Source organism: Taurulus bubalis (assembly GCF_910589615.1).
Source record: "Taurulus bubalis genome assembly, chromosome: 9".
Classification (NCBI taxonomy): domain Eukaryota; kingdom Metazoa; phylum Chordata; class Actinopteri; order Perciformes; family Cottidae; genus Taurulus; species Taurulus bubalis.
The window spans coordinates 8,507,593-8,532,520 of NC_136597.1; the positions used below are offsets into that span (position 1 = coordinate 8,507,593).

The 24,928-nt window shown below is 42.2% G+C and overlaps 1 protein-coding gene across 3 annotated transcripts; it reads right to left on the reverse strand.

Annotated features, from left to right (window-relative positions):
- Positions 1-1,753: 1,753 nt before the first annotated feature.
- Positions 1,754-23,259, reverse strand: LOC306741966 (protein arginine N-methyltransferase 8-B; the record flags this gene model as incomplete). Of its 3 annotated transcripts, none has more annotated exons than XM_079224302.1 (10): positions 1,754-1,837; positions 2,435-2,556; positions 5,115-5,265; positions 8,414-8,529; positions 9,728-9,815; positions 10,603-10,745; positions 11,595-11,658; positions 16,477-16,632; positions 18,756-18,986; positions 23,191-23,259. In XM_079224302.1, 10 exons carry the CDS (start codon positions 23,257-23,259, stop codon positions 1,754-1,756), a joined length of 1,224 nt encoding a protein of 407 aa, XP_079080428.1. The 3 variants fall into 3 exon arrangements, with proteins under 3 accessions (XP_079080428.1, XP_079080427.1, XP_079080426.1); XM_079224301.1 differs by having other exon boundaries at positions 18,756-18,992; XM_079224300.1 differs by having other exon boundaries at positions 18,756-19,001.
- Positions 23,260-24,928: the final 1,669 nt, after the last annotated feature.

Below are 24,928 nucleotides of genomic sequence, written 5' to 3' on the forward strand. Positions count from 1 at the left end.
GTGAAACAACATATTTCATATTTTGTGGAATTAACATGCCAATTTATTAGAATTAGTATGACTTACAAACTACATAGTTTGGGCTTTCATGTGAGCAGCTGGCTCCCAGAATACCTTTCTGTAAAGGTGTGACTGGCAGATGCTCAATACCAGTATCGTTCTAAATAAATATGACTTATCATTTATTGTTGATTGTAAGCATTAATGAAAGTAATATTGCTTATTTGTACCAGCCAGCACCCTATAAAATATGCAGGATGACAGAAACTGTGTGCTCTGAGAAGGCAGCATACTGCACTATTTGTTGATTGTAACTAGCATTAGTTGCATGCTTCATAAATATAGTTTCCTCTTATTGGTCCCGAGTGCTCATACTGTACTTTTTGGTAACAGCCCTGAAAAGACTCATTAGGGTCTCTGCACGATATATACGACATTGGGGATAGAGGCCGTTTCATTGAACACATAATTACTCTGGGATTAACGTGGGCAAGAGAATGCGTTACCAAATGGTTTTAAACGTATTTAGTTGATAGGAGCGGTAGTTTGAGGCTCACTAGGAATATTAACGTGAGGTAACCGTTGCCCAGATCCACGGCTTGAGTGGTGGGCAATGACCTTAGTAAGAACACAGCTGAAGTGGAAAGATGGTTTTGTAACTGGCCTGCAATGCAAGTACGTTTTAGACTAAGATGCATTTACAGTCTGTATACTCTGGTACCACATCGTGTGAGGACACTAAAGAAACGTATATGCACGTTACAAGAAAATATCTTCTCAGTCTCATTAGTCTCAAACCCAGTTATTGGTCCAGGGTTGCTGCAGGTCATCTGGTGGCGAAGACCTAATTAGACATGTGGGGTTCGAGTGTTCCACATGGATCAGATGTAGTAAAAAAAGCTTCACGGCTTGAGCCTGTTTTTGAAGCAATATCTAATATCTAAACTATTAAAAAAAGAAAGAGGCTAGCATCTATATCTAGAAGGGAGGGGGGGGGGGAAATAACTATGAACATTTCGGCACTTGGTCAAGGCGTTTGGGATGGGGAAGGTATGCGATTGGCATGTCAACATCACTGCTCACACTGACCACACAGGGAGTCCGAGCTGTGCGACAGCGTGACGCCTTCTAGTACACACTCACAGAAAGCTACTAGCACAATGACTATGCAAACACATGCTACCTTTCACATTACACATACTCGCAGCTTCGTCCGGTTGCTGTCAGTTTTCCAACATCGCTAAATCGACGCAACTACAAATGAAAGATTTCTCTGATCATTCCCTACAGTACACAATATGACATACGAAGTACACCTTACATGTATTGTCCACCTATAGCAGAATGTGGACAGTGCAGTAATGTATTACATGAGCTCTACTGTAATTCAAAAATGGCAACTATCCCTCCACCAAGAGGTGGAAAACACCAAAACACACAGGTACATCACTCCAGCTCACATATACGCACATCAATAATCAATTACATTCATCATGACAAGGAGATATTCCTGACCTCTGTTTGTTGGTGTTACATTCAGATTTGTTTAGTGAGCATGAGTAACTTCCTGCTTTCATCAAACACTGTATTGACAATAGCGATGTTGTCAACGGGGCCTTCTCTGCTTGGTCTTCGGTCTTTTCTCATATTCTCTGCCCCTCTTACGTCACACTTTGTGTCTGTCTCTGGACGTGGGAGTGTCTCTGCCTCCCTCTGGTGCTCAGGGGTTAAACTCAGCGGGGCACCATCGAACTTAGCGCATCTTGTAGTCGTGGGATATGGCCGCTTCACACAGCTGCCCTTTGAAATCCAGCTCGAAGGTGAAGTCCAAGTCGCGCTGCAGGTCAAAGAGAGGGAGAAAAGAGAGATGGCTGTCAAACAGAGGGGATGTATTGAGTAAGCAAAAAACCTCAATATATATATATATATATATATATATATATATATATATATATATATATATATATATATATAGACCAGAGACTGAGATTTTCCATTTTGACCTGACAGCAGAACGTGGTGTTACAGCACGAGCTGTTTGTGTGAGACAACAGGAGGAAGCGAACCCCGCTTCTTAGTCCCAGCGGGGGAGGAGAGGTCACGGACAAGGTCAACAATATCATTTGTTGTTGTTTGTCTGCAGTGCCGCTGCCTGCTTGACTACAATCCAACACTGAGGAGTAAACAATCTGTTGTGAGCAGGCAGGGCAAGAAATTAGTCATCTCTTTGGTAGGATATAGGGCATAAAGAGAAGAGCTCAAATAAACTAAGAAACCCTTTGCACATTATATTTGATTTATTTATTTTCTCACATTCTATTTTCTCTTTTTTATACACACATAATAAATCACTTGAATGCAGATATCATTACCATAGGTGTAATGATTCCACATATCACACCACGCATTAGGATCATCAGACTGTAATACTCACAATGTTTTTCTCATTGGGCTTCATGTCAATGCTGCCGACTATCTCCTCTCCTCTCCGCACCGTCAAATAGTCCTCCAGGTAAAACACCGTCTGCTTCCAGTGGGTGTACTGAGCATCTGGTGCTGGGACACACGCGCACACGCACACGCACACACACACACACACACACACACACACACACACACACACACACACACACACAAACAGGAAGAGTCAGACTAGCCTCCCTTCAGAAACAAATGAGTATATTACAACAAAATAGGGAAAATATATTGCAACATATATTATGCAAGATAAGAATTTTAAAGAGTGTTGTTTTAGTAAATGTTTTTTGAAAATATCTTCCTCGAGAGGAGGACCAGCATGTATAAATTTGACCTTTTTTCTGTTATTTTATGATCTTGACTAAAAAGAAATGTTGACACATATCACATAATATATCTTATTATATTTTATAATTTGAGATAGTATTAGGTGACCCTTATTATGTTAATTTCACAATATAAAAATAAAGATAGCTTTGAAAGGTTGTTTCTATAGTATCAAAGGTCACCGTCATTCAACAGAAGTTTAATCTTTTATTTCTATGTATTTGTTTTTTTATTTGATTTTATGGATTCATAAAGAAGTTGAAGAGAAGGCTTCACAACTGAGCAACTCAGCTGTAGTTTGTGGTTGGATTAGGCTACATTCCATTTTCACACATAGTGTTTATCTTCTTGGTACTCAAACATCAAAAGGTTGATAATCAGTGTGATTGTCAAAGACCTGCGCAAATGAAGGACCATGTCGCTTTCTGCTAAGAAAGTTGACCAACAAAGGTTTCATCTTTGGCAACACACCAACTAAACGACTGAGCACAGCAGATATGTCATCCTCTTGTCAGTGATGCTGCATACTTTAAAAAAAAAGGTTTTCTACCCAGTTAACTCTCTTCAGTCTCACCACTGATGTTCATGCCAGCGAACACTGTGCAGAGGCAGAGACGCCATGGACAGGTTGTCAGTCCATCATGGGGCCAACAGAGATACTGTAATGCGATCTTTTATCTACCTGGCGTGAATGCCAGGATGAGAATAAACACAAACTATACAGATGAAGAGCAGGGGCATTGAACCGCGTCCGTGTCCTTTAGCCCAGAAGCAACGGTGCAAAAAGAGCAGATAGATCCACTTGAGTTCAAGACCAAGAGTGGAAGTAAAAGGCAGGAAATGCATGACCGCATTCTTAACCTCTCTGCTTCTGCTTCAGTCAATCTTCTTCTTTCATCACTTTATTGCGCCACCTTATGTGCACTCATCTCCGTGATATATATATATATATATATATATATATATATATATATATATATATATATATATATATATATATATATGTATATATATATATATGTGTGTGTGGAAACTGACATCCCAGCCCTCAAATAAGTGTGAGTATCCCTCAGTGCCCTGACCATTACAGATTGCTTTACAGAGACTCAAAGGTTCAGTAGCCTTTTAAATTGAATGTCTGCCAGCTTGGTAGCATTGCCTTTAAAGACGAGCTCTCTCTCTCTCTCTCTCTCTCTCTCTCTCTGAGAGTGCCAATCATCATGTTGGCTGCACAGGATCTTGTTTTTTTGGGGGGGCAGAGTTCAATAAAGAAACTGACAAGCTGCGTTTCTTATGCAAATTCAGTCGATATGCATTGCAATCTTTGACCCCCCGCTTGCCTTTTTCTCTTTACAGTCTGTGTGTCTGATGTGACTCTCTGGCTCTGTGTGTAAGTTTAGTTCTGTATCTTAAGGTCTTGGCAGAGCAGGAGTCCTCAGGTCGGACACTGGAAGACTTGCTTGATAGACAAAAGAAGGGGCAGGGCATGAGAAAGCTTAGGTTAACTAAGGATTGTATAGAAATATAGTTATTTATGGAAAAGATGCAAGGTTCTGATGATGCATTCATTCGATAAATAAAATATATTTTGTTCAAACCAACCTTTGCAATGATACATTCTGCTTTACGTATCATTTCAATGCACACTATTTACCACCACCACTAGAGGTCAGTCACACCCTGCTCACTCCAGTGCAGCACTGTTTGGATCATCTCAGCCTGATCTGAACTGCTCTCATGTAAAGTGACACCAGCACAGACCCCATTGGAGCTGTTTACTCCACTTTGACTTCTACATTAACACTGAAAGGGTTTAGTGAACCTGTCGCATGCTCCTGGGAGCGTCCAGTTCCACGTTAAATGTTTGCTTGTGGATGTTTTCTGTCTGCTCAATGTAGTGAAATTTGGTTCCAGTTTGTATGAAACAAGTCCAGTAATCTCCGCCCTTGTTCTTTCATTTATCCTCCCATGCAGTAGTGTATGAAGTGCTTGCTACCATCATAAACAATTCATCGACAACACAATGTCAGACGCTCTAGTTGCCCATTGGCAAACTAAACTTAAAGTAAACTTGCCAACTATAAGTGAAGCATGGTGCTGTGCTGTCAGAATAGAGAGAAACTGAACCTGGCCTCTGGGTGGTGCTGTGTTATTGCTGGTAAAAAAACATCTAATGCTTTAAAGCCGCGCACGCACGCACACACACACACACACACACACACACACACACACACACACACACACACACACACACACACACACACACAGATCCCTGTATGTAAAGTAATAGACAGTGTGTGGCATTGTACCGGTGGAGAAACCAGTCTTCTTGTGACACTTGGTGAACTCGATGTTGAAGTAGGTGACCAGTGCATGGATGTAGTCGTTCCTCTGGATCTGCAGGCAGAACGCCGAGGTAAATGAGAGGTCCTCAGTCTTCACTGTGTAGATGTCCACCTCCTGCGGGAGAAAAGAGAGGGACTCTTCTCAAATATCTGGAGCGCATGAACAAAACTGACAACACAAGCCATTGGTCACATGAAACTCTCTCTATTCCCAGTGTTCTCAGGACATTTTGTGAAGTGCAGTATGCATATTTGTTAGCCATCCCAGAGGAGAGGATGCCGCTCTAATGTCTGCCTGTTAAATATGAAAACTACTGCTAGCAGCTGGTTAGCTTATCACAAAGACTGAGGATAGAAAAACATAGACAACCTAGATGTCACATTTTAATAACTTAGCATTCGGTGTGCTGATGGGTAGAGCCGAGCTAGTTGCTTCCGTCTGTTTCAAGTCTTTGAACTAAGCTATGCTAACCTGCAGCTAGAGTTTTAGGGTGCAGACATGTCGCTGATATCGCTCTTGTCACTGAACAGTGAAAGACAATGACAAATCTCCGATACGAAAATGACAATCTCATAGTTTTGACTTCAACCAGACCCTATTCAAAACCTCCAACTAATGATCTTGCGAACTTACAACAATCTAAAAATTCCGTAGGGACAAATCCAGAAAATTCGATATGTAGTGCAAAATGCATGACTTTAGGAGACCAAAAAATACAACACCAAGAAATACAGCACAGCTTCTACCTGCAGAAAGATATCGGGTCACCATTTGACTCCAGTGGGACTTTGCCAAGATCCGAATGACAATCAAGAATGAGGGCAGCAATCCTTGGAGGTAGGACAAGGGTAGAGGAACTGGGGTCGTCTGGGAGCTCTAACTATTGTGAGGTTCCAGGTGTTATTCGTGCATTGTACGAGCAACCCCAAATCTGTAAATGTCCCCTGATTCCAGTGAATTTAACAGGGTATCTGATAACCCATCCCACTGGTTCAGAGAAGAACATGTTGTTCCAGATCCTGGCTTCCTGTCGGGTGAACGGCACTGCGCCAACATATCATGTAGCTTCAAACACTGAGGAACAGAGGGGAGTGCGGCCCACCTGAAAACACACATTACCCTGCAGGGTAAACATGTAGGCAGAGGTGTGATAACCTTGTTTCATCTGCTATCGGCTACATTAGACATTCACTGCTAGCTTTGGTGCCAGATGCCACATTGGCTGTGGAGGAATGAGCCTTATGCTTGCTGCCATAAAAAAACAATGCAATATTAATGTCAGATTCCCCATGCTGTCTTTAGACAATAATCACTCCCATAAACACCTTTAGCAGATATTTACCCTGGTCATGCAGCATTAACTTCTCAAAGTCACATTTAGAAGTTTAAGACTGCAATATAACACACTACAATGTTTACAACTTTGCAATTACTCTGATGGCAAAATAAAACATTTAAGAGCCCTATCATGCAAGTTGTTATTTATGCAGGATAATACTTGGTTATGATCCTCTACCAAAGTTTCAAGCAACAGTTTAATAACATGAGGTCCTATGTGTGCTACTCGTCAGCTATACAACTTTAATGAGGTCAGTCAGTAATCCATTTAAAGACAATAAAGCTTGTCAGCAGGGTATTATTGTGGTAAGGCTTCTTTGTTGGCAAACAGCGTTCCCATCAGCATCCTAGTTTTATTAAACTCTTATGGCTCATCGTGGAGCTGGATTTGTGTAATATCTCGCTGCATTAAAAATGAAAGACTGTCTGATATCAGAGGAAAACAAATGGGTGCTTGACAATCAGCAACACTGAAGTCAAGGTGTAATCACACAGCAATGTTCACTGAGACAGAGGTGAGACAGGGCAGAGCTGTCCAATCAATACCAGCGATAAGAAGGTCAATACGACAAGGAGCACAATTAGAAGGAGCAGACGGGCTACTATTGACATGCATGGCACAGCACCCTTATCAGTCTAATCCACACAGTGAGCGGCAGACAGTCCAACAGCCAAGGTTGTACTCAAACCAGCTACAGCACGCATACAGTATGTGTCACGATTTGGGGTTTTCTGGGTTCCTGTCTTATTGTGAAGTCCTTGTCTTGTGTGTCCTCTGTGTTCCTGCACTTCCTGCCCCTGTGATTGTCTGTGATTGTCTGTCTGCCCTGTTCCCTGATTGTGTATTCCCTTCACCTGTGTTGCCCGCATTGTTTTCCACCTGTGCCTCGTTAGCTTCCTCTTGTATTTAAACCCTGTCTGTCTTCTGCCCCAGTGTCAGATCGTACTGTGTGTTAGTCGGTATGTTACCCTGTTTGTTCCCGTGCCCTTTTTGATCCCTGTTTTTGATGCTTGATCCTGTGTTTTTGTAAATCTGTTTTTGGTAAAGAAATTGACTTCACATCGTCGTCGGCATTTGGGTCCTAATTGCAACCACCACGTGCCAGTATGTTTACCAATAAACTATGCCATCTTCATCAGCATCGTCTATGGGCCAACTTCTGTTGTCTTAATATTGTAAAATATAATCACTCTTTATTAATGTAAGGTCACCTTATTTCTTCAGTTGCCGAGTTAACCAGCATTGGGAATCGGTGGTAACGCCGTGTTGTACTGTGAGTAGCTTGGTAAAAATCAGTCATGTAAAGGCCCGTTTAGTAGCCATTTTATTGAGAGCACTGTAAGGATTTTGATGTACACATTAGCTCAGAAATTGAGCATTTGTAAACTGTGACTGAAAGCCAGAGGAAAGCTATTAAATGGACCATAGTTTTCTCAACTGCTGTCAGCAATGCTCTTTGAAGCCACCATGGATAAATGTTTGGCACAAAGTTCAGCTGAGGCTGATGGGGATGTCATTTGTTTTTGCAGGTATTTAGTCATAATCCAAAGTTTAGAACACATCTTGATGAAAAGAGGCTGCTAGATGAAAGGTTAAGGGATCACCAAAGTTATTAAAATATTCATCCTGAGGGGAAAATGTATATGTGCACCACAATTGATGGCAATCAATCAGGATTCATCTTCTGGGCAGCATGGATATACAGTATGTCCCCAACTACACGCCAATCCATCCACTAGTTGTTAAAATAGTTCAGTCTGGACGAAGTAGTGGACTGAGAGACCGACAGAATAACTGACATTGCGATCCGACTGTATACACCAATGTCAACTCTCATGTGCACCACATTGGTTCTACAGCAGACAGTTGGTCCGGCTCTGTGATGAATCCACTATCTGCCTTTTGCTAAAATATTTTACCAACCTTGATGAGGCAGGCGTTTGTCACCACATGTTTGGGGTCCACCACGTCCACCAGTGGCTCCCTCAAGGCCACATTACGGATACAGGTCATGTCAAAGCCATACACGTTCTCCCACCCTGGTAAATACACAGCAGGATTGAGTTACTTTGCAAGCATGTTCTCAGTTGTACTTTGTAAAAATTAAAACAAATGACAAAGTTTTCTTCTTTCCAAGTTTTGATTCAGTTTATTCGGTTTTCTAGGGTGGAAAAAGACACTGAAAATGCATATAGTTAGGGCTGCAGCTGTAAAACAACACGAGTCACAGTCTTAGTCGTAGAGCTTCCCAGGATAATCTGATACAAGACTCCCGGAGTTAGACCCCTATTTTTGTTTTGACGGGTGACGTATTCGGGGATGATTTGTAAACATGAGCCTCCGTGAACGCAACCCCAACTCCAAATGCCTTGAATATTCTTGCAGCTTTAGCTAAATAATTCCATACATTATTCATTAAGCTCCTTAAGATAGTGTGTGAGGAAACATCTCTATCATGACCCAAAAGGAGGGAACTACTTTAGAGCGCAGGAAAGCCGGTGATAATGAACAGGTCACAAACCCTGAGGGAAATAGTTATGTGCTCTATTTGCATTTCTTACTGCCCACTTAACTAAGGCAGTGTTCAGCCCAGAGTAGCACTAATGTCCACAGGACGCCCTCAGAATACTGCAGTGCATCCAAAGGCCACTTCTAACTCCGTCTAAAGAGCATCTTGGCCATTAGAGGAAAACGTTTTTGGTTAATATATGCACTCGTCTAACCACTCATCTCAGTCTGGTTATGAGTTGAACTTCAAATACAGAATAATAGCATTCAGGCATCATTGGAAAGCTTTGCACAGCAGCGAGCCAATGTGATATGACTTGCACATGGTGCAGTGTGGTTTTCATAATTTCCCAGATGTATGGGGGAGTGTGAGTAGGAGGCCTATTGGCTATTGTTCTGTTTGCATGCCTGTTGTCATCGAGGTGCTGCACTGGCTCAACACTGACTCAAGCAGAAAAAAAACTTCGCCCACAGCCCTCCTGGCATGTTAAGAGTGGGATCATACAGAGATGGAGAGGCTTGTGGATTTTATAATATCAATTATCACCCCCAGTGTTACGCCAGAGGAAAAGTTCAAAATCATTTGCGGAGCTGGAAAAGGTCGTGGAGGAGTGTGCACACACCCGGGTGAGTGCAATGCGGAGGTGTGGACGGTGTTCTGCATATGTGCTTCACTCATAATGCAAAGACTTAATCCTGGTAAAACACACACTTACACACTGAACTCACAATGTATTTTGAAGTCTTTGTACTGCCTGTCCTCTATGGCGACCACGTACAGAGAGGCACGATCAGGAAACATTAATCCACCGGGTTTCTGTTTGACAAACGAGGCAAAGAAATAACTCTGCAATTAATCCTGGACACATTATAAAAGGTCGACATTACAGCGTCCGTGACATTTAAATCCTCAGCAAAGTACAACTTGACATTTTTTTGATTTTATTGTTCCCTCTCTTCGCAGACTGTAATAGCTGCTTATGATGTATAAGACTATAACAACTATTATTTTCCAATCACAGAAGATAATAAACAATAATGTCAGTGGTTTATGCAACATTCCTGCAAACATTATAGACTTCTTATTAATATAATAGGTATTTCTTACCCTGGCTTGTTTTCTTTCTGTTAATGCAATAGTGATCATTGTAATATTAAGTATATTATATTAAAGGTGCTGAATACGAGGTTGGACACATTTATATTGACTCTCATTGTGACGAGTGGCGAGATGACTTTGGTCGTTTGCTGTTCTCTTTCAATTATTGGATGCTTTTGTGTTTCATGATGAAGGGTTGCAAGTAGTACTTAAAGACTGGTAGCTACTGATTTAATACCGATATATGTCAATTTGATTATGACTGTTATTAGAGTATCAGTTAATAAATACAAAAATATACATTTTAGCCTAAAGCTCTAGATACTGCACTCTCGTGACATGATGCCAGGATGATTACAGTATTTGCTAATTCTATATTATTATGATGTATTGCATGGCTGTTGCAGTGGTGGTTAATTTTGTCCCTGGCATATTTTTTCCTGGTGTTAATGCAAAATGAAGATCATGTCTATAGACACATCAACACACACTCCACACGTCCTACCAGCCACTTGTCCCTGGCAAAGATGACGGTGTTGAGCATGGATTCATAGAAGAGGCAGTAGCCCATCCACTCAGATATGATGATGTCAACCTTCTCAACAGGAAGCTCCACCTCCTCCACCTTGCCCTTGAAGATGGTGATCACTGCAACACACAACACATCTTTGAGGTCATAATCAATTCTCGTATTTTGACGTACAAAGAGCTGTCTAACACGAACATGTAGGAATGATAAAGCCTATACAAGTGTCTAATAGAATATGTAGACGTGCCGAAAGCAGATTTAAGTCTCAAGTCAATACATTCATTATGCATATACAGTATGTGACAATATACTGAGTGCAAGAAATAGACTGGTGTGAGAGACAGAAATAAACTGTATATAGATTATGTGCTAACATGGTAGCCAGCTGGGGTTCACGATGGAGGAGTGGATCATTGCCCTCCCAGAGAATAGCTGACTTCAGCGTTTCTTTCAGCTTTTCCAAGAAGTTATTGAAGTGTCTCCCTGGTGATACACAGTATCTGTCAGAATAACATGCGGACCCTGTTACTCCAACTGGTGATGTCTTCCTGCTTGAAACTCAGTGAGTGAACGTTAGTGTTAACTCTCCTTTCAATTACTGGTGCATACTTGATATTCATAGGCTTATAGACAGAACATTGGCTGACAGGTTGGTTTATGCAGCTATCATGTGGTAGATGCACAGTCAGTAGCTTTGGAGTTTTTTTTCCAGAAGTTACAGAGGTGTTATACATAATGCTTTGAAGTTCCATAAATTGGCAGCATGTTTGTGCAAATGAATATAAATGAGCTGGCCCAGTGCAGTATGGAAGGATGAACACATCTTCTTCTTCTACTTATCCTCAAGTGTATCTATAGCGTTTCCTCTCTCCTCGCTCACTATGTCTGTCACGACCGTAAGCTAGTCTGTTACTCCCTTCACTGCAGATGAAGCGCAGCGTCGTCAGAATGGAGGGAGGAGCTCTCACCACTGTCGAGGTGGTTGGACTTGATGATCCTCTCGGAGTACTCTGATATACTGGAACATTCAATCTGGCAGGGAGAAAAAATAGAACAAAAATAATTAAATGACCGCAGATAGATGAAGAAGAATATCTTGAATGGGATGTCTACAACACATACACATGTCCGCCGTTTGCCTGTAATGCAAATTCACAAGACTTTAAACGTCAGCTTTGCTTATGCTGACTGGAATACCTCAAAAGCTCAATCAGCGTGAATTGGCCAGATACATCAGGCTCAGTTTGAAGGGGGATGCAAAGAGAACCCAAGTACATCCCATCCCAAACTATTACACTGCTTTACATTGATTAAATCCTCAAAATCAAGTTTATTCAGGAGTTTGTGTCACAACCGGGTGTGGTGGAGCAGAGACTCAGGAGCAGAGGAGACGGCAGGAGTCACGGTTAGGCAAAATCAAAAGGTACTTTACTGAACAAAGTTACAAAACAAGGAAAAAGACTGGGATGGGAAACAAATGATTGATAAACAATCAGGAAACACTGGGAAGACACACACATAGAACCGGGTGTTACAGTTTTGTTACATTAGAAATTTGGAATGTCTCGTCGTGTTTTAACAGGTAGTCACTAAGGACCACTGGTGGGAACACATATCCAGATGAGGTCCTTCACTTAAGTAAATATACCACTACAGCAATGTAAAAATATACTTAAAAGTAAAAGTCCTGTATGACTGAAGAAGAAAAAAACATTCTGCTTTTCAAAATGGTATTCATTTTTTAGACAGAAATTTTGTTTTGTTTTGGGAAATAATGGATTAGGGTCATGAGAGGTCACAAGAATAAAATGTTGGAAAGCACTTTAAATAGTGGGGGACATGTACTGCTAAAGACAGATAATGCTATTTTCTTTTTTCCCTCATGATCACTGACTGTTTGTTCATCTGGCTGCTCCACCCATCCAGGGATTCATCACAATGAACTCCAATTCCATGTGTTATTTTGAGTAAAGACAAGTCCAGAATGTAATCTTTATTGTTGATGCATTGCTCCCTATGTGAATGCCTCTCTCTGGAGTAGCAAGCAGGGTCCTCTTTGTTTAGTATCTCTGTAGCAGGCCTGAATACAACATCGCTTGCACACTGATTTGAAAATTGGAAACTGGGCAGCTGGATCTCTGCCAGTTTCAGGAGAAAGTGAGATACAATATCTAACAAGCTTAGAGTTTGTGAAGGCATTCCCTCAAGGGATTTGTTCCCCCTGTTTGCAGTTAGATAGCAAAACTAGCTTCTTGTTTTATTCTTCTTTTTTTCATGATTTACAGTATTTTTGTGAACGTGAGCCTGAAAGCAGAAGGCAGCTAACAAGGGATTATCATCTGGCATTGGGCACTGAGGTACATTTTTCTTTGCAAGAGACAACCAGGGATGAAGTTGAAATTGTGGAAGACAAAGGAATAAGACAGGATATCATTTGCAAGGTGACCAGTCCCTGAAACACTGGCAGAGCATCTTATATTAAGTGAAGATTCGTCACTACTCAGTGGCAACCAGCCATTTAGCTCCAGTGAGACCTTCAACTTCCAGTTTTATTAGTCTTTTGACATTTTAATTTCTTTTAAATTATCCTCTAACCCACTGCCTTTTTGTTTTGTTTTAGATGACATCATTCACCCATTCACACACTGATGGGAGGAACTACCATGCAAGGTGCCACCTGCCCGTCAGGACTAACTAACATTCACACACTCACACACACCGTAGGCTACAGCTACGGGAGCAATTCAGTGTTAAGTGTCTTGCCCAAGGATCCATTGACATACACTAGCGGAGCCGGGGGTCGAACCGCCGATCCTCTGAATGAAGGACGACCCTGCTCATCACTGAGCCACAGTCGCCCCTTAAGTCTATGCCCTCCATGTTATACTTTTTCTTTCTCAGTCATCGGCTCCTTGCTTGACATATCTTGTACTTGCTCTGCCCGTCAATGCAGGACTCATGCTGATTTATTAAGGTGCCAGCAACAGCAGAGATATAACATAATGAAACCTCCTTCATTCCTCAGAATAAACCCGGGACACTTCTAGTAAGCAGCTCCCAAACAAAATGAGAACATAATTCAGGAGGAGGCGTTTGTCAATACCGATCTTTTTCAGCATCAGGGAGTCCGAGAGTATGGATTTCCTGAGTGTGAGCGCTCTTTTCCACTTCCCCCTGGGACTCGGTTTGTCAGAGGTGCGCAAACTTATTCATGCTGCAGGAGATCCATCTGTTTGTAATCAAGCAGGGGACTCCTGCATGAACTTTTGGTGCTGTGAATTGTGAAAAAAAAAAAACATGCTGGGACCCTTATGGAGAGAGCTGGCTGAAAAACAGAAGCGCTCAGCTGTTGCCTCTGACTCTCATGAAGAATTAGGCCTTTTATTTTAGAGAGAGGAAAACGGTTTTACAGTCGAGCCACACACCAAAGATGGGCAAATTAAGAGATATCATCTTGGATATCCCTTTTTTTTCTTCTTGTTGCCGTGTAACGCACATACTGAAGTTCAATTCTGGCTTCTGCTTTCGAGCTGAGGTCATCAGTTTCCTCGCTGAGCATGCAGGTTGCAGGAACTCAACATTAGAACCGCCTCCCTGGAGCAGCCCTACTCTCTGCTGCCTATTAGTGGAGAGCTGGCCAAGAGGCTGCTGGTGGCGCCCACGGTCTTCTGTCTCGCTCTCACACGCACCTATTCACCCCGCCAATTAAAAACCAGACTGTGTCAACTGCATAAACTACCAAAGGAATGCCAAATGTTGCACCAGGCGAGTGCATGCCGGGGCATTGCTGTGATAATGGAGCCGCCAACGTCAGTCCTCTAATTGGCAATGATTGCCCATCTCTTTCTGAGTCGCTGCGAGAAGAGACAGCCATTAGCCATGTGTCCATCAACGTCATGCTTCAGTGGGAGCGCTGAGGCCTCGAGGTGTGTATAAGGTCAACACACCCTCACACGGTGCCTCTTGCAGCTTGCACTAGTGTCAGGAAGAGTCACTGTCAGTGTAGTGCTGCCACTAGTCATCTTCTCTGGAGATGCAGCAAGTTTCTAACTTCGCTCAGGTGACGTGCACGCCTCCCCTCTTGGGTTATAGAGGGAGTCGGAGAAGTATTTCTTTACCTTTATAAGAATGTCAAGCATTTTTTTATTATAAGTTCTACAACATTAACATGAAGCTTTTATATACTATGAACTAATCAACTAAGTAGCATTTAGCAAGTGCTTGCTTAATGTTAGGAGAAACAGAGCTGTTGCATTCAACTCAACACATTCTGGCCCAAATTGTATGGTCTATCAAATTCTAAGAAAAGTGTGTTCGATGGAACGTAAAATGTCACATCACATGCTAATTCACATACCAGTGTATTATTTATATATTGTATAACATTTTATCAAGCTGATATCATTTCATCAATATGCATTGAAATCTTATTTTGTCGTCTATGTTTTAACCGCAATGCAGAGAGCGGTTATCTGAACTACAAGACTCATTGTCACTTGTGCATGAGATGCAACATTGATTGAATCCTTGTGATCCAAATCTGGGTCAGATTCTGTCACTGTGCTGCAAACCCTGCACATATCAAACCACCTGTTAAAGCCCTGTTCCACGACGGTTTTCTTTCAGAGTGGCGTTGGGTGTTTGGTCCCTGATATATAGTTTACATTGTCCCTCTTGCAATCTGCGTAAAGTGTAAGCTGGTGGACTGAAGCTGCCGCCCGTAGTTTAATATCAGGGGTTGTTGAGAGCTGGAATGATTCAAGTATATAGACTGACCCCACTAAAAACACTATATACTGTACTTCTCTGGGTTTATTTAAAATCCCACATACTGCTCTCCTTCCGGTAACCATTCCTTTAATGCTACACGTCTGCGATTTTACATTTGGCAAAAAACATATTATCAGGGGAGAAAAATAATCAATTCAAAATGAACGTCCGTTACGTGTGAGCTCATTTTATCATCATTATATTACTACTATATTACTGAGAATTCAGCAGAGTCTTTTATGTGTACTTTGTGGAGCCAGAATAGAGCTTATCACTTTTCTTTTTTATGTAACGAGGTCCATATGACAGATTGAAGTTATTGCTGGCCCAGAGCCCAGTCCTTCCACCTATCAAGCCCATCTTTCACGTGGAGCTTTATGAGCTCTAGCTACGATAACGGTATTGGGCATTGGTGCAGAACTCATACTAAGAGCATCCAAGTCAAAGGTGAACCAAATCCCCGAAACATTAGCCCCATTTATGTTGATAAAGCCTTTCCAGATGGGCAAGTGTGTGGTAAAGCATGACGTGAACTTTAACATACAGAGAGATGGGATAGAGGAATTTGCAAGACCGCAGAAGTGGAAAGGAAAACACAAATATGGGATGCGAGGCAAAGTCACACATAAACACAAAATGTCAGCCAGTAGCTCAGAACAAGTCTCTTGGAAATTCCAAGTTAAAAATCGCCCATCCCACATCTCACTTGTCTGGAGCAAAAATACCTTCCATGTGGTTATCCCAAACTGGTGGAGTGTATCTGGCATGTATTCTCAGACATGCTCTGACTACCAATTAGTTCTGCTGTGGGACACAATGAAGGAATGAGCTCTTAAATCGCTGCCGCTCAGCCTGTCAACCTGCCGGAGCAGCCACGCACTTTTATCACCTGCCTGTCAGACCAGATATTCCTCGAAAGATTATAGGGGCGCCTGACGTGAAAAAAAATGGTGAACATGTATGAACAGTGGGCCAGTCGTATACGCATACAGGACATGCACAGTGATTAGACCGTGATGGTTCAGCGGGATAATCTGGGAAAAGGACGGAACAGCTTTCCTAAAAGGAAACAGGTCTTACCCCATAAACGTGCTTGGCACCCGCTTTGGCCGCGAACATGGACAGAATCCCTGTCCCGCTTCCGACATCCAGCACGATTTTGTCCTTGAAGACGTGCTTGTTGTGGTACATTGAGTTCCTGTAGGTGAGCGTTCTCACTTCGTCTTTCAGCATCTCCTGGTTTAGCATATGACAGATAATTTGAGGAAGACGTTGACACAGATAACCCCTACGGAGGGTGAAAATGTGTTTTGTTGAATTGAAAAACACTGGCTGGACACGGAGGTCTGGATTTGCTCGGATATCTGCGGTCGGGCGGTAATAAATAACACACAGCCTTCACGTAATCTCACTCTATTTCTGCTCCGCCGTTTGGCTCTATATTCAAATCTTGGTGTCTCTGAATAATCCCCAATGAGCCTTCAGGCTTCGTCTGTCTCCATTTCATACCGAGTGCATCCATGTGTGAGTGTGAAGAATATTCGGAAATGACAACAAGAATACACCTGACCTACTTTCTAAAAAGTCACACTTTTTTGGCGGGTTTCCTCTGCATTCAATGCAGCTCAACCAATGAAATATTCAATTCTTGAAATGATGTGAAACATAAAGAAAGAGAGGTTTTTTTTTCTCATTATAACGGCTAAAGTATATCTTAAGCAAAGTTGCACAGATCGTCAACCATTCGCCATTAAGTCCAGACTTTGAGCAGAGCTAAGCTAGAGTTAAGGCAGAAATTTCTCCCAGACACGGTTCAGATCTCATGTCCTTTGATGGGATTGGCTGACCGTAACCCCAACCAGGGCTCTAACCGCCCGTGACATGAAGCACTTCGTTGTTATAGGTTATTGGGGTTGTCCGGAGCAGGAAGAGGCTGAGAGCCTCAGAGATTTCTTTAAATGTCACATGTGATTATCATTAAAGAACCTTTTTGCAACACACAATAGAGGAGTCTGAAATGATACGGTCTAAAAAGAGAAGAAAAAACAGGAAGAGAAAGAAAAAACGGCATGGAGACCAATTTCAGCAGAACTAAAGTAACTATGAAGGCCAGTTCATGATTCCCGCCCGGCCACTGATCTGTTGATAGCAGTGTGCTTTCTACGCGGTGATACAAGTGTGTGGATGAAGCAGCCAACGTGTTACATTTGACTCATTTACTCTGGCTTTCTGTGCTTCATAATGTTACTTTGGGGCTTTAGTCGTTACTGCAAACTTCTTTTGCCTGATCTGTCTTTTTAATTTTCAGACCAAATGAATAAAGGTCTGAATCTGTGAAAACGATTGTAGAGCTTCTCTAACGGAAATATAAAGAATGCATTATAATCATTAGTAAAACACATTATAAGTATGTTCATTGTGCATTATAGATATTGGCTGTAAAAATAATTATCAGCAAGTAAACAGCAACTGTACTTTGATACTTGACCCTAAAAGTCAGGATAAAATGTATTTTTTTCTTCTTTCATTTACAAGCACTAACATTTGTTATTCAACCATTACTCCTGTGGATAAACCGCAGCATAAATCAAACAGGAAGTCTGCGGCTGGACTGTATTTTCTGGGCCACTTATGGGGAAGTGAAAGGGCAACTACATCTTCCAGGGATATTACCTATTTCCATTTTGATCTATTGCTAGATCAAATATCTCCAAAGTAATGGTGTTTACATCCAGGTTTACACCAGGATGGATGTGTTCACTGATTGGCATTAGATACCGAACAGCAACATCTTGGGGAGATGGTGGTTTTTCTGTTGCATTTTCTCTCTCCAGAGCTGCAGACCTGGAGGTTAATCGGGGACATGGGACACACCTGGGCTCGGTGCTCCTCACTACTCATCTGTTTTTTGTTAAATAAGTTTTTTGTTAAATAAAAACTAATGAATAATTGTGGTTAATAAATCATTCTTAGTAAAATCATGTGAATCTAGTTTTTTTTTTTTCAATCTTAGAGCCAGGCTGTAACAGTGCAATGTGAAAAATAAGTTAGCATTATGTATTATGACAGTTTGAATACACTGCAGGATAAATATAAGTATATTTGCGAGTTTTATTTATGACATTACATTGTTTCAAAAATGTGAAAACGAATACAAGTGCAAGAGCAAGAGCCTAAGCTTGTCCTCGCGGCTGAGATGACAAAGCGAACAAGAATGTGTAAACTACATTTTTAGTTCCCGACTTTAGTTCCAGAGACTATTTGGTCATGAACAGTCATCATGCATGTCTCACATCTGTCTAAATATTGCCGACAAGAACAGACACAGGAACAAGAAAACTGGAAGAAAAAAAACATACCTCATGTATACCAAAGTGGGCATAAGAGTCGAAGTAGTAGTCTCGTGAGGTCATGTCCTCTGGGCTAAGCAACTTGGACATCTTCCCCCGCCCGGCACAGCTAGGAAGGCCGGCAGCATGAGGCGTGTGCGGCGGCAGAGAAGTCCGCGAGCCATGCTGGATGGAAGGCACCGGCTTGGGCAACGAGGTGGGCTGTGCCGACTGGGATTGGATGATGCGGATTGGCCGTGGCTGCGGCTGCGGTTGCTAGAAAGAGAAAGCGATAAAGAAAAAGCACTTAATTGAGGCTGAGGACTCTGTGTGTTTGTTATTCAAATCATATTCCGAGTAAAAAACTAAACATAGAGGCAACAGGAACTTGGCATCACGCGGCGAGGGCAGCGATTGGCTTGTCTCGTCATCCATTCCCCTTTATAACTTCATCTGCTCTCATCCCGCTCAGCTCGACCCGCAGGCTACTGTTCCATGAAGCCCTCTGGTGATTTCACAGAGCGCTCTGATTACTGACATGAAGTCAGCCTGTCTGTCAACAGAAGGCAGAGATGGCAGGAAAGCTCTGTTCTGCACAGACGGTACACCCATAATGCCCTGATTATCACCTCTAAGGCCAGCTGGGATAATCTCCATGGTGTGTGAATGTGTATTGGTCTGCGAGTGAGACAGAGACAGGGAGGAAGAAACAGACTCCCAGGATCTCACTTTTGAGCCAGTAAGCCGTTCTGGTGTTTGTACTCGTTCCAACTTTCAGCCTTCTAAAAATAAATGAGAAATAGTTGGCAAGGTGGATGAAAATAGGATGACAGTGATGCTCAGTGTATTTTACTGTTAATCTTGGATAAGAAACAAACAAAAAAAGACGGAATTGAAAGTCTTGTGTCTCAGGAAAGCTAATGAAGGTAGAGCATACTTTTACCTGAGCACTTTCTTTACTGTAATTTGAAGACTACATGCTGTTTTTTCTTCTTCAGTTTGCATTTATACAATCTGATCTTGATCTGGAACCTTTTCTTGCATCTTTTGTTTTATCTTATGTATCTTTCAGTTTTGAGGTGATGGGCGGCAGAATATAACCCACAGAAGTGCATCCATTTCAATTGTGATTTCAAGTAATTTATGATAATTGTTCCAATTCAAGCTTCACTTTGAAGTTGGTCATGTATCGTTAATGTAATGTAATAAAGCTGGCATAAGACAGAGTCAATAAGGTGGATAAACGTATTAATAGAGGAAGTCATACTGTTGACTTGCAGTATGGAACATGGATCTAGTGGACTTAAAGTAATATCCGCCAGTGACGTTGATTCTTTTCCTTGTTTGTGTGAATCAATCATCCTCATCCTACCTGTATCTCTCCCTCTAAGATGGCCATCATATTTATATGTGTCCTCTCTCTTCCTGCTGGGCCTAAATGCCATGGACTGGGCATTAAAGCTGACATATCAGATGTTAACCACGCTGGCTCTGTGGCGCTGGTGACGGTATTGTCTGTCAGTCCACTTTGGTCCAGACTGAAATATCTTCACAATTATTGCAATGGATAGTTGTGACATTTTGTACAGACATTCATGATCCCCCAGATAACAGTGAGAGGGGGATCCTCTGACGATACCAGAGGTGACCTAAAGGTCAGAGAAGCGATGCTGATGGCAGATCAGACTGTGATCAGTGCGTGAAGACAGCCTTCTGTGACATTTTGACTTGGCTTTGATTCATGACCAAAGCTAATGTGTTGTGTTTATTTAGTCTAAGCTAATTATCAAACGTAAACATGCTAACACTCCTGTGAATATCATATTATGCATAGCATGTTAGCATTGTCATTGTGAGCATAGTAGCATACTACCATTAGCATTTCACCATTTTATGGAGCCGCTAGCTGGAGACTCTCATGTCCTGTGAATGACAGCTCGCCTCTTAGCTACCAGTTAGCCTTCTGCTACTATACATGTTCAGTGCTAGTCTCCTAACTACACCTGAGACATGTAAATATGACTAACTGAATACATTATTGAATCAACAATATTTGATCCTAAAACACTCCAGAATGAGCAAGAATAGCACTTGTTAGGCTAAATAATAATACTTTGAGTGCTGCCTTTTGTTGATTGGTACAAATTGTATTAGTGATAAAACGTCTGTACATAAAACATGTCTTCTGAGCTAGAAATTCTGAGCAACATTATACCTTTTTAGCATTCAACCCAAATAACCTACACTTGGCGTAGCAGTATTTCATTCAACATAAGCGCAGGGAGCTCGAGATCATGGAGACACATCAGTATCTCTGCTTGGTCGAGTTCACAGAGTGTTTAACTGTTTGTCCTATAAAAGATCTCACACATTGTGAGGGGCTTATTAAAAAGAAACAACCAACTGTTGAACTGTTAATCCTTTAAGCCATGACTCTGATCTAATAAGAGAGCATGTGAGGACGGCGCAGCATATCAACCTATACTTACAGGTATTCCCACAACGTATCACCATGAGACTTAACTGTAGCTGCATCAAGATGTGTTTTATTGATTACTTCATTTGTATAATCTGAAATGACAAACAATTGTTTCCATTTAGCAACTGCACTAAAGTCAAACTAGGGTCAGTCATGATAGGCATGCACTCTTAAAGACTGCAGATGAAATCTTGGCATGTTCTAAAAATAAAATACAACAGTGAAAGACAAAACGCAGGATTTGATGAACAGCTGTCTCCAAGCCGTCCCTCAAAGAGTAGATAATTACAAGACAGGGCCACAAAAGCGGTGATTAAGGCAGCCAACTTTAATATTCAATCAATGAGAACTTTCTAAAAGTTGCAGTAAAACGAAATCGCCCCAGGCCATCATCAACAGGAAGATTAAAGCAGACTTGGGTTGCAGGACAGTCAGAGGAGAGCAGCTGCATGTGTAACTGAGACTCGTCCTTGCCTCTGACCCCCCAGACAGATAAACACATGGGGTTGTATTTCAGTCTGGATCCTCGTCCACACATGGAGGTGAGAATTGTTATTTGAGAAGGACATTCAATTGCCACTTATGTTATGAGGGAACACACAGACCCTCTGGACTTGTTTGGCTGTTAAAGATGGTGCCTGTTTGTTAGTCATGAAATAGGTGGGGGAGGCTCTGTCGGAAATTGGTGTTTTAATGCAAATCCGAAGAAAAATACCAGATAGATGACTTAAAGGTGATATGCCTACAGCAGGAAGAGGGTTTTACTGTGATAAAGTCGAAGGAAATCAGTATCAATGTCAGGAAAGGGTCTTCTGCCATTATGGCACTTAGGTGCCTCTGAGAACACACATTCCAAAACAGCAGAGAGCAGAGGAAGGCAGAGCCCCATCCATCCATCCATCCATAGGGTCCTCTTATCATGATGTATCAGGTGCCTGCTGCCCTCGCACGTGAGCACATTGGCAACATGTTGAGAGTTCGAGGGATGCCTCGCCCATGAATAAACTTAACTTAAGGTAACTTTTTTTCTTCATGAATAATCAAATAGCAACACAAGGCCGTCTCCAACTTCACAGGGTGTTTATATCTTTTCAGCATTACTAATCTGCACGGCTCCCTCAGCAGTCAGATTGTGAATACAGATGTGGTGCCACTGCATCGGGCTCATGTCGTGTTGCTCTGAATTTATAGCAAAAGAAAAAAGCTATATTTGATGAATTATTTAATGAAACGTGAAAGAATGTAGTTTACATTATTACACACATTATAATGCTTTTGGGAAAATGCTTTTTCAGAAACATGTTTGGAGGGTGGGGGCTGCAAATGGTAGACTTCAACTATTTCCTGCATCCTGTCGATCCCTATTGACGGTCCTATACTGCGACCAGGAGGTCAATACAGCTGCTTCATACAAGTCCCAGGGTTCTCCGTTTGGTCTGCGAGGTGCTGCAGCACCTTGGACAGCGCAAGTCATTCTGATCTCAGCGCAGCGTGAAACAGTAGCGCGCTCTGCCTCATCATCCTCATCATCCTCACAGCGTCATCCCGACTGAAACGGGTTCTTCTCATGCAAATGCATTCTCATATATTTAAATTTCTTCAGACGCTGTCTGGGGGATCCTGTGTGGGCACTGTCCTGTCTGCTAAACATACAAGTGACATCCCATTGCAGAACACGATAACCTTGGAAGCTACACGGGTAAAAAAAAAACGAGACCAGGAAAAACGATGCATTATTATTGTATTCTTTTTTTCCTAAATGTACTCGATGTTGGAAACACCTGCTCTGCAGAGAGTTACTATTTTATTGCAACCTCCTTGCAGAGATGGAGCCTAAATGTCATCACTCAGACTCGGTCTCACTATCCGGACGGAATCCGCATTTTGTCCGGGATGCAACTTCTGCTCAAGGTAAACATGCTGCAGGACCCTCTCTCTTTTTCTTTTTTCATTCCAAAAAGCATAAGGTGTCTCTCTCACACTTACCTCAATGCTCTCAGACTCCGCCATTTTTCTCCTGAGGAGCATGCAGCGGGACGAGTGCTTAAGTCCCATAGGAGCCAGAAAAAGAATGCGCTCACACTTGATAGAAGTAAAGAGGACGATAAGCAGTATGCGCCTTCCCCTGCGTTCTGTATCGTTCAGTAACACTTCTCATTCACATCCCCAAACTGCAGTGTTCTTTGGAGATTCTAAGACTGGGAAAAGACACAAAACTACACGGGGTCCCAAAAGCAATGCAGCCATCAAGAGTAGTGGATCCCATGGTGCAAAAGTTTGAGGTCCACCGGTGTGCGTTCCTGGAGAGCACGAGAGGAAAAGGCATCATTTGGCATCAGAGATCAGATTGATCCAAAAAAATGCAACGTCCCGTCCCCGTGACCCTGCGAGCGCACACGCACGAGTCTCAGAAGATTGCGCCACTAAAAGCAGCAGATTGTTATGAAAACACGGGTTTACTCGCAGTTTGATTGATTCCTCTCCCGCGTTTCTAAAAATAGTGGCGCGTCCGCTGCTGCCTTCACGGAGTGTCACGGAGAGCCTACATGCACGGCAATCTGATGACTCTTAAAACGTGCCCACGGATTTCTTATTATCACATCCCATGAATAATGCCCCCCTGCTCTTTATGGTGCATGGGACCTCTCTGGAATCTAGCTGTTTGCTCATTTTGCTTCGCTCTCCATCCTCGCAAAGTGCTGAAGGCTATGCAGAGAAAGTTGGAGTTTGGTTCACTCCCTGTTGAACACACACACACACACACACACACACACACACACACACACACACACACACACACACACACACACACACACACACACACACACACACAGGAAGTGACCACTCCTGCCTCATTGGCCGGAGGGGCAATGTCAGAGCTGGCTGCTGTTATCTGCTTCACCTGCTCTGCGCTGTCCAGGGATGCAGCAATAACATCCCCAACACACACATTCACATGAATACACCATTTTCTTTGATGCATCGCCTTCCTCTCTCAGCTGTTACCCATGCCTCTCTAATAAAACATAATTGCAAGTTTTTTTTTTTTTTTTTTTACTTGACATTTACTGTTCTCTTGAGATATTGTGTCACGTTAATTAAAACACTGATGATTCTGCCCAAACTGCAGTGGTTCGCTAAATGGCTGCAGAATGGCATTGCCGTCAGAGCTGTTTCATAAGTAAGCGTGCGCTGGTGTATCTGGTCTCTGAAGCCTTCTGCTTCTATTTTGAGGGGAGGCCATCCCTCGCTGTCACCCACACCATGCACTCACCGCTTGTTACATTATTCAGTAGAGAGGTATAGGCAGACAGTCTCCCGGCACCAGGAGGCACCAGGAACCTGCCCAGGTCCTATTTTTTGTTGCCCACACATAGCGCCATAAGCACAAATACCTGTAACCCACAATTTGCAAGAAGGGTCGTCAGCTGATTCGTCTCTGTCCTGCATTACTCTATTGCTTTCGGTTTAGCACTTTCAGCACCTCCACAGCACATATAGATACATATGTATATATGTATATAGAGACTGATTGGAGCCATTAGTTATGCAGGTTTCTGGTCATTCACACGAATAATATATACATTACCATATTGACCTGAAAAAACAGGGGGATCCAAGTTATGTTAGTGCATCTTTTGGGCAACATGAATGTCTGTATCACACTTCACAGCAATCTATACAAAGTTGTACAAATATTTCAATAACAACCTCAAAAATGTCA